The sequence below is a fragment of the Oncorhynchus mykiss genome, chromosome 11, assembly GCF_057628025.1.
Source record: "Oncorhynchus mykiss isolate SJ-2025 chromosome 11, ASM5762802v1, whole genome shotgun sequence".
NCBI classification, from domain to species: Eukaryota; Metazoa; Chordata; class Actinopteri; order Salmoniformes; family Salmonidae; genus Oncorhynchus; species Oncorhynchus mykiss.
This window is the reverse complement of record NC_143032.1, coordinates 82,011,437-82,022,500: the sequence shown is the minus strand read 5'-3', so window position 1 is coordinate 82,022,500 and position 11,064 is coordinate 82,011,437. Positions and strand designations below refer to the sequence as shown.

At 46.1% G+C, this 11,064-nt stretch overlaps 1 protein-coding gene across 3 annotated transcripts in view; it reads right to left on the bottom strand.

Moving 5' to 3' along the window:
• Positions 1-10,817, bottom strand: part of gc (GC vitamin D binding protein) — a 22,629-nt gene extending 11,812 nt beyond the window's left edge. For 2 of the 3 annotated variants that reach the window (XM_036936485.2, XM_090191246.1), the window contains exons 1-5: positions 9,212-10,817; positions 8,078-8,210; positions 2,036-2,158; positions 361-449; positions 89-227 (exon numbers count right to left, since the gene is read on the bottom strand). In XM_036936485.2, the coding sequence (XP_036792380.2) occupies positions 89-227; positions 361-449; positions 2,036-2,158; positions 8,078-8,210; positions 9,212-9,324 (597 nt within the window). In that variant the 5' untranslated portion in view covers positions 9,325-10,817. Of the gene's footprint in view, positions 1-88; positions 228-360; positions 450-2,035; positions 2,159-8,077; positions 8,211-9,199 lie in introns of all 3 variants that reach the window. The other variant, XM_036936486.2, reaches the window with a different exon arrangement.
• Between the last annotated feature and the right edge of the window lie 247 nt (positions 10,818-11,064).

Sequence of the window (11,064 nt, the reverse complement as noted above, 5' to 3'; positions counted from 1 at the left end):
CAAAATGGCAAACTATTCCCTGATAGGTCCCTGGTCAAAAGTAGTGCACTATATAGGGAATAGGGTGCCATTTGGGACACTTCCTGACCTTGGTGTTGAAGCAGGTCTGGGCCTCGGCTTCACTCTTCCCACAGCAGGTAGCCAGAACCTCTCCGTAACTCTTAGTGACAGCCAGGATCACATGAGGAGGTAGCATGGTGTTACGCTTGGAGAACCTGAAGATGAAGCTGCAACACAACACCTTGTCTTGGCTTTAGCTCAGCGTCCCTAACACTGTATTTTAGCTGCCTGGAGGAGACCTATCCAAGGTTCAAACTCAGCGTCGGTCACAACCACAGGAGTTGAGTGGATCCCACTTACCTCTCCACGAAAGCCTTGCGGTCCTTCTTAAAGTCTTCACACTGGTCTGCAGCTGGAGACTCAGATGTGAGGGACAGGTCCCGGGGAATCTACAATTAATCAATCGACCAACACATTACTCAAATGCATCCATAAAGCTCTTTTTACTTCAGCAGTTGACACTGCTTTTACAGTATCCCGGCCTAGACCTCAAAGAGGCACAGTAGCTGGGAAAAGTGTGTTGCTGTCTCACCTAGCTACACTATATATATATATATATATATATATATATATATATAAAATGAGTGGATTCAGCTATTTCAGCCACACCCGTTGCTGACAGGAGTATAAAATCGAGCACACAGCCATGCAATCTCCATAGACAAACATTGGCAGTAGAATGGCCTTACTGAAGAGCTCAGTGACTTTCAACGTGGCAATGTCATAGCATGCCACCTTTCCAACAAGTCAGTTCTTTAAAATTCTGCTATGACTGCCCCTGTCAACTGTAAGTGCTGTTATTGTGAAGTGGAGACGTCTAGGAGCAACAACGGCTCAGCCGTAAAGTGGTAGGCAACAGAACAGGACCACAGAGTGCTGAAGCACGTAAAAGTAATCTACAACACTCACTACCGAGTTCCAAACTGCCTCTGAAAGCAACTTCTGCATGAGAAATGTTCGTTGAGAGCTTCAGGAAATGGGTTTCCGTGGCCGAGCAGCCGCACACAAGCCTAAGATCACCATGGGCAATGCCAAGCGTCAGCTGGAGTGGTGTAAAGCTCGCAGCCATTGGACTCTGGAGCAGTGGAAATGTATTCTCTGGAGTGATGAATCATCCTTCACCATCCTGCAGTCCGACGGACGAATCTGGGTTTGGCGGATGATAGGAGAACGCTACCTGCCCCAATGCATAGTGCTAACTGTAAAGTTTAGTGGAGGAGGAATAATGGTCTGGGGCTATTTTTCATGGTTCGGGGTAGGCCCCTTAGTTCCAATGAAGGGAAATCTTAACTCTACCACATAGGGTGACATTCTAGATGATTCTGTGCTTCCAACTTTGCGGCAACAGTTTGTGGAAGGCCCTTTCCTGTTTCAGCATGGCAATGCCCCCGTGCACAAAGCGAGGTCCATACAGAAATGGTTTGTCGAGATTGGTGTGGAAGAACTTGAAAGGCCTGCAAAGAGCCCTGACCTCAACCCCATCGAACACCTGTGGGATGAATTGGAACGCCGACTGCGAGCCAGGCCTAATCAGCCCAACCTCACTAATGCTCTTGTGGCTGAATGGAAGTCCCTACAGCAATGTTCCAACATCTAGTGGAAAGCCTTCCCAGAAGAGTGGAGGCTGTTATAGCAGCAAAAGGGGGGACCAACTCCATATTAATGATTTTTGAATGAGATGTTAGACCAGCAGGTGTCCACATATTTTTGGTCATGTAGTGTACCTGTGTCTGTCTGTCTGACCTCCTCCTAGCAGGTGTCCACATACTTTTGATCATGTAGTGTATCTTAAGATGAATCACCTCACCTAGCATCTGCTCAATGACTAAAATGTAAATGTAGAAAACTCACTAGAAGTTTAGTTTATTAATTCAAACAATAATAATAAAACAAGCACACATAAAACTTCAAAAAAGCCAAATATGCACAAAGAAACCAAGAGAGGAACCTGACTCGGAGGGGTGGCCTATCTTACCTTGGCCTTGTGGTCCACGAAGCAGTGGGTTCTCTCAATGGCAGTATTCTCACAGCAGTGCTTCAAATTGCTCTTCTCAACTAAGGTCTCAGAAGAACACACAGCACTCTGGAACAGGTCGGCCTGCACACACATAGTAGTAGTACACCTTTTTAGCCAGAAGAGGGTACTGTTGTATCTGTACAGGACATTCAAATAAAACCATAGCGATAGATAAGAGGACTCTAGAGGGATTCATTTCTTAAAAGGTCCTGATGTTTTTATCTGAATATCAGATCATTTCTGGATAACAATTAAGTATCTTACTGTGATGGTTTTCAATTAAAATGGTTAAAAAGAAACAAAAATAGCTTCTTAGCAAAGAACAATTTCTCAAGCAAGAATTTTGGTAGGACTGTCTGGGTGTGGTCTGAGTGGGGGAGGGGAGAACTGAAAACCAGCTGTTATTGGCTGAGAGGTTTGGAACTGTCTTTCTTAATTGATCTAATAACTAATTTACCGCCTGGTGATGTCAACCATGGAAGGCCAAAACTCCATCCCACCAAAACAGGATGAAATTTCAGGCAGCCTTTTCAAACAGCTCTTGAACTAAAAAAAGGGCTTTATCTTTTTTACAATTTCACAATATTATTCCAACCTCTTGGTGTGGAAAAATATATAAAAACACAGGGGAAATAAAATCACGTTTTTTGACAGCACTGGGCCTTTAAGCCAGGGTTTCCCGCCCCCACAGGCGTTCCACATTTTAGTCGTAAACCTAAATTGGCACACATGATTCAGTTTACTAATGCTCTCAGCTGAAAGGATATTTCGTTTGGCGACTTTGGGTCTTTTGAGCATCGTGCTATACTGTTTAAATGTCAGCCACCAGTGCTGACCATCACCCTGTATAGGTCACCAAACCACTGCCCCACTTTATTTACTGGTTTCTCTGAACTATTGTCTGTTGTCCTTGAGATCTATGATATAATCATTGTGTTGGGTGATTTTAATATTCATGTTGACAAAGAGACTGACTCCAAGGCCATTGAATTCTGAATATTTTGAGCTCTATGGACTTTATCCAACATGTTACTGGGCCCACCTATAACCGCAGCCATACTCAGGACCTGGTTATTACCAAGGGGCTTTCTACTGGGCCAACCCATAACCACAGCCATACTCTGGACCTCGTTATTACCAAGGGGCTTTCTACTGGGCCCACCCATAACCACAGCCATACTCTAGACCTGGTTATTACCAAGGGGCTTTCTACTGGGCCAACCCATAACCACAGCCATACTCTGGACCTGGTTATTACCAAGGGGCTTTCTACTGGGCCCAGCCATAACCACAGCCATACTCTGGACCTGGTTATTACCAAGGGGCTTTCTACTGGGCCAACCCATAACCACAGCCATACTCTGGACCTGGTTGTAACCAAGGGGCTTTATACTGGGCCCACCCATAACCACAGCCATACTCTAGACCTGGTTATTACCAAGGGGCTTTCTACTAGACCTGGTTATTACCAAGGGGCTTTCCACTGGGCACACCCATAACCACAGCCATACTCTGGACCTGGTTATTACCAAGGGGCTTTCTACTGGGCCCACCCATAACCACAGCCACACTCTGGACCTGGTTATTACCAAGGGGCTTTCTACTGGGCCAACCCATAACCACAGCCATACTCTGGACCTGGTTATTACCAAGGGGCTTTCTACTGGGCCCACCCATAACCACAGCCACACTCTGGACCTGGTTATTACCAAGGGTCTTTCTACTGGGCCAACCCATAACCACAGCCATACTCTGGACCTGGTTATTACCAAGGGGCTTTCTACTAGACCTGGTTATTACCAAGGGGCTTTCCACTGGGCCAACCCATAACCACAGCCATACTCTGGACCTGGTTATTACCAAGGGGCTTTCTACTGGGCCCAGCCATAACCACAGCCATACTCTGGACCTGGTTATTACCAAGGGGCTTTCTACTGGGCCCACCCATAACCACAGCCATACTCTGGACCTGGTTATTACCAAGGGGCTTTCTACTGGGCCCACCCATAACCACAGCCACACTCTGGACCTGGTTATTACCAAGGGGCTTTCTACTGGGCCCACCCATAACCACAGCCATACTCTGGACCTGGTTATTACCAAGGGTCTTTCTATTGACATATCCTCTATTGTTGATGTTGCTTTATCTGATCATCACTGGGGATGTTTTACCACCTTGTTGCCCATGGCAACAGGGTAACACTGAACACATTATTAAGAAACTGGCTTTTTCTAACTTGATCACTATTAAATCAGAATAATTAGAGTGTGCTCTTCTCCAACCATTGATAAATCCTAACCCCCTCTTAATTAAACCTATGTGAACTTTCTGCATATTTGCTGCATATTTCAGAGATAAGATAACCAACATTAGCCTGGGTATCAGTCAAGCCAGACCTGATGACACAGACATGTTCAGGGAAGTGATATCACAACTTAAGCCTTTAAAAAAATAACATTTTAGAAGACAAGACCGAGGTACTAATTGTTGGAACCAAAGCCCAGTGAGAGAATCTGGAAGCACATTTTAATTCACAAAGACAAATCATCAGGTAAAAAAACCTAGGTATTATTTTAGATTCTAAACTCAATTTAGAATCATACGTTAAGAATGTGACCAAAAATATATTTTTTACCACCTGAGGTACATTGCCAAGGTGCAGCCGTTACAGAGAGGCTCATCCATGCTTTTATGACATTCAGGTTTGACTACTGTAATGCGTTCCTGTCTGGTCTACCCAAGAAAGCCATTGGTCAACCGCAAAACAGACAGAAGGCTGCAGCACGGGTACTGTCCAAGACCAGAAGGAGAGCACACATTAGCACCACAATACATGTCAGACATGCTTTTAAGTTCTGTACCCAGTAGGTCCCTCGGGTCCTCTGGCCTTTTAACTCTCCCAAAGCCCAGGACCAGGAGACATGGAGAGACAGCCTTTAGTTACTATGCCCCCAGCCTTTAGTTACTAGGCCCCCAGCCTTTAGTTACTATGCCCCCAGCCTTTAGTTACTATGCCCCCAGCCTTTAGTTACTATGCCCCCAGCCTTTAGTTACTATGCCCCCAGCCTCTAGTTACTATGCCCCCAGCCTTTAGTTACTATGTCCCCAGCCTTTAGTTACTATGCCCCCAGCCTTTAGTTATTATGCCCCCAGCCTCAAGTTACTATGCCCCCAGCCTTTAGTTACTATGCCCCCAGCCTCTAGTTACTATGCCCCCAGCCTCAAGTTACTATGCCCCCAGCCTTTAGTTACTATGCCCCCAGCCTCTAGTTACTATGCCCCCAGCCTTTAGTTACTATGCCCCCAGCCTTTAGTTACTATGCCCCCAGCCTCAAGTTACTATGCTCCCAGCCTTTAGTTACTATGCCCCCAGCCTCAAGTTACTATGCCCCCAGCCTTTAGTTACTATGCCCCCAGCCTCTAGTTACTATGCCCCCAGCCTTTAGTTACTATGCCCCCAGCCTTTAGTTACTATGCCCCCAGCCTTTAGTTACTATGCCCCCAGCCTTTAGTTACTATGCCCCCAGCCTCTAGTTACTATGCCCCCAGCCTCAAGTTACTATGCCCCCAGCCTTTAGTTACTATGCCCCCAGCCTCTAGTTACTATGCCCCCAGCCTTTAGTTACTATGCCCCCAGCCTTTAGTTACTATGCCCCCAGCCTTTAGTTACTATTTCTCCATCCTTCAGTTACTATGCCTCCATCCTTCAGTTACTATGCCTCCATCCTTTAGTTACTATGCCCCCAGCCTCTAGTTACTATGCCCCCAGCCTTTAGTTACTATGCCCCCAGCCTTTAGTTACTATGCCCCCAGCCTTTAGTTACTATGCCCCCAGCCTTTAGTTACTATGCCCCCAGCCTTTAGTTACTATGCCCCCAGCCTCTAGTTACTATGCCCCCAGCCTTTAGTTACTATGCCCCCAGCCTTTAGTTACTATGCCCCCAGCCTTTAGTTACTATGTCCCCAGCCTTTAGTTACTATGCCCCCAGCCTCTAGTTACTATGCCCCCAGCCTTTAGTTACTATGCCCCCAGCCTTTAGTTACTATGCCCCCAGCCTTTAGTTACTATGCCCCCAGCCTTTAGTTACTATGCCCCCAGTCTTTAGTTACTATGCCTCCATCCTTCAGTTACTATGCCCCCAGCCTTTAGTTACTATGGACCCAGTCTTTAGTTACTATGCCCCCAGCCTTTAGTTACTATGCCCCCAGCCTTTAGTTACTATGCCTCCATCCTTCAGTTACTATGCCCCCAGCCTTTAGTTACTATGGACCCAGTCTTTAGTTACTATGCCCCCAGCCTTTAGTTACTATGCCCCCAGCCTTTAGTTACTATGCCTCCATCCTTCAGTTACTATGCCCCCAGCCTTTAGTTACTATGCCCCCAGCCTTTAGTTACTATGCCCCCAGCCTTTAGTTACTATGCCCCCAGCCTTCAGTTACTATGCCCCCATCCTTTAGTTACTATGCCCCCAGCCTTTAGTTACTATGCCCCCAGCCTTTAGTTACTATGCCCCCAGCCTTTAGTTACTATGCCCCCAGCCTTTAGTTACTATGCCCCCAGCCTTCAGTTACTATGCCCCCAGCCTTTAGTTACTATGCCCCCAGCCTTTAGTTACTATGCCCCCAGCCTTTAGTTACTATGCCCCCAGCCTTTAGTTACTATGCCCCCAGCCTTTAGTTACTATGCCCCCAGCCTTTAGTTACTATGCCCCCAGCCTTTAGTTACTATGCCCCCAGCCTTTAGTTACTATGCCCCCAGCCTTTAGTTACTATGCCCCCAGCCTTTAGTTACTATGCCCCCAGCCTTTAGTTACTATGCCCCCAGCCTTTAGTTACTATGCCCCCAGCCTTTAGTTACTATGCCCCCAGCCTTTAGTTACTATGCCCCCAGCCTCTAGTTACTATGCCCCCAGCCTTTAGTTACTATGCCCCCAGCCTTTAGTTACTATGCCCCCAGCCTTTAGTTACTATGCCCCCAGCCTTTAGTTACTATGCCCCCAGCCTCTGGAATATCCTGTCAGAGAACCTGAGGGGGACCAAAACTGTGGACATATTTAAAAGAGATCTTAAAAGACACCTTTTTAGCTCTGCTTTTCCTTACGGTGCTTTTTAGTCGTTCAGTTTTTGTCATTCTTTAGTTTTTTTTAAATCTTATATTTGTTGTGTAGTACATTTTTCTGCTTTTATTTTCGTTGTTTTTTTATAGTTTTTTTTCCCCTGTGAAACACATTGCGTTGCGTTCCATGTCTGAAATGCGCTGTATAAATAAAGCTTGATTTGATTTGAACTAATCATCGAGCCCTTTGACTAATTCAATCAGGTGTGCCAAGTAAGGGTTAAAACAAAAATGTTAAACGTCTGAACCTTGACTAAAAACATCAGCCAACTAATGCCCAATTACATACAAACCCCTACCTCTGGTCCCTCCCCTGCCTACCAATGGCCGGGCTGCCTCCTCACCTCCATACCTCTGGCCCCTCCCTCTGGCTGGGCAAGTCCCTCCCTAACTCCCCCCTAATCTGGCCCCTCCCCTCCCTACCTTTGGCACCTACTGCTGGCCCGGGCTGGCCCCTCCCCTCCCAACCTCCTACCGCTGGACCTCCCCACCGGCAAGGCTGGCCCCTCCCCTCCCTACCACTGGCCGTGCTGGCCCCTCCCCTCCCTACCACTGGCCGTGCTGGCCCCTCCACTCCCTACAACTGGCTGGGGTGGCCCCTCCCCTCCTTACCACTGGCCGTGCTGGCCCCTCCCCTCCCTACAACTGGCCGGGGTGGCCCTCCTCTCCTTACCACTGGCCGTGCTGGCCCCTCCCCTCCCTACCACTGGCCAGGCTGGCCCCTCTCCTCCCTACCTACCACCTCTGGCCCCTCCCCTCCCGACCCTCTATCCTGTCCCCTACCTACCCTTACATCTGGCCCCTACCTCTGGCTGGGCTGGGCACATCAATGTGATTGGCTTGTGTCAGATAGGGATGAGGAGGTGTGGTTGGGGTCTCTCACCACGTCCCTGTTGCAGTCTTCTAGGGGTTCGTCTGAGCAGCATTGGATGCCCATGGTGAAGGCTTCCGCAACCAGGGGCACCACGTCATCCAACAAACTATCTGGAAGGTTCTGAGCCAGCCCTACTAGTGCCCTACACACACACACACACACACACACACACACACACACACACACACACACACACACACACACACACACACACAACACCTGTCACAACTCTCCTTACCCGGCAATAGATAACAGTCAAACTCCAGCCAACAAGTTTAAAAATGTCAAAGGTGAAACCAAATGTCCCAGATAGATAGGCAAACACACACACACACACACACACACACGCACACACGCACACACCACACACACACAGTATGCACACACACACACCACACGCACACAGCATGCACACACACACATACACACACACACACACACACACAGCATGCACACACACCCACACCACACGCACACAGCATGCACACACACACATACACACACACACACACACAGCACGCGCACACACACACACACACACACACACAGACAGACAGTGAGATTCCGACACTTCACCAAAATATTTACACTACGCTGCTGTTAAACCCCATTTTAAATCAGCAGAGAAATTCCAGATGAACAAAATAGGACAAATCAAATCCATGTAAAAAACAGTATTAAGTGGTTAAAGAATCTGAGGTCCAGGCACTCAGGTGAGTTTGAAAACAAAGGCAGTGATTAAATAAAAGCTTTTTACAGCTTTACTCACGTAGATTTACTCACGTAGATTTACTCACGTAGATTTACTCACATAGATTTACTCACATAGATTTACTCACATAGATTTACTCACAAAGAGTTACTCACATAGATTTACTCACATAGATTTACTCACATAGATTTACTCACAAAGAGTTACTCACAAAGAGTTACTCACATAGATTTACTCACATAGATTTACTCACGTAGATTTACTCACATAGATTTACTCACATAGATTTACTCACAGATTTACTCACGTAGATTTACTCACATAGATTTACTCACATAGATTTACTCACGTAGATTAACTCACGTAGATTTATTCACATAGATTTACTCACATAGAGTTACTCACATAGATTTACTCACAGAGTTACTCACATAGCCTTGAATCCATCTTTCTTGGCCTCTGTGAAGATGGTACAGATCTGATTCTGAGACCGGGCTGATACACACAGCAGCACCAACAGGCTACAGACAGCCAACAACTGCATGATGGAAGGTAAGACTCGCGGACGGAGGGATGGATGGAAGAGGGGATCTAGCGATTGAGCCCAAGAGCAGAGAGACACGGGGCTTCTTTATACTTTTGTAGAATTTTTCAGTTGTCAATCATTAGCTAACCTCTCTCTCTCTTTCTCATTTGAGTCTGTCTGTCACACAGTGGTCTCTCAGTACACACTACTCTGTCAGATTAAATGTTTTCTTAGTTAGTTATATGGAAATCCAACCTCCCATATTACACATATTACAAATGATTGCTATTCTTGGAGATGAAAGTGCAGAATCTGTGTGATGTAATTGGGGGGGGGGGGGGGGCAGGCTGGGGACACAAAGGTCTGAAGGTACAACGTCCACTCTGCTGTGTCTCCACACTGTCCCCATACAAACCTGCCATGTACCATCTGACCAGTAAATATTTCCACCATGAATCGATCTAAACTGATTGTACCTGTATACAGCCTATAGTAGCCTACAGTGGAACAAGGGTCAATGGTTTACTTATGTCACCTTTATTTATGAGATCCCATTAAAACACAAAGATAAATACAAAATAAAACACAACCATGGTACAAATAACAGGAATAGTACTGAAAGGTGTATGGTATCAGGTGTTATACCCCGTTTTGTAATTCATTAGCAGTAGGCCAATAGATGATGTGCATTGTTACAGCTATTATATATATATGCATGCTTTGTCAATAACACTCATGAATGCAACTGTTTATGTAAAAAAAAAAAATTGATAAAATAAAACTCCCGAATGAAACTGTTTATGTCAAATAGCGTTGTGTTCTACTTGTAGCCCTGATCGTCCTGAAAATAAAATGGTCAAACACTTCATTTTGAGGCGGAATACAAGGCGGTGGACATGCAGATTAATGACGATCAGATAAATGAGTAGCAGTCTCGGGCCTGATCGGGTTCATGTGTCCAGGAATAGACCTACACCCCCGTAATCTTACACAAACACCCCCTCTTGGACTGTCAACAGACTTTTAGCCTACACAAATTACACACCCCATGTACATAAACACGTGGACACACAACACCCACACGACATTAGAAAGCACAAAACACGCATTCACACCCGTGCACGCACAAACAAACTGAATGACACCTACACCGACTGTACCAAACATTAGGAACATCTTCCTAATATTGAGTTGCACCCCCTTTTGCCCTCAGAACAGCCTCAATTCGGCAGAACATGGAATTGACAAAGTGTTGAAAGCGTTGCGCAGGGATGCTGACCGATGTTGATTCCAATGCTTTCCACAGTAGCGATGGGACTATTGATACCGGAGCTCTGATGCAGTTTTCAGCGCATTACTGAGCCGAAATAATATACTGATGCTCGTTTCAAAATTACATTACGACGTGATCAATGACGTCCGAAGTTTCGTTTGATCACGTGTTTTAAAAAAAAAACCGTTGCAAAAAGCGTCATCACACTGATTTCTTCTTCTTCTTTAGGATTTGTTTTGGCGGATCGCGTCCAATTTAGGCGCATACACCGCCACCTACTGTACTGGTGTGTGAGGCCACTCACGGTCTAACTACATTAAATTCTGGATACCGTAATACAGGGGTGTCAAAGTCAAATGGACGGAGGGCCAAATAAAAAAATCAGCTACAAGACGAGGGCCGGACTGTTCGAATGTTCATTGAAAATTTTTTAAATGACGCATATAGTCTAGTGAACCTAATTGAACCTACTGAAAACCTAACAA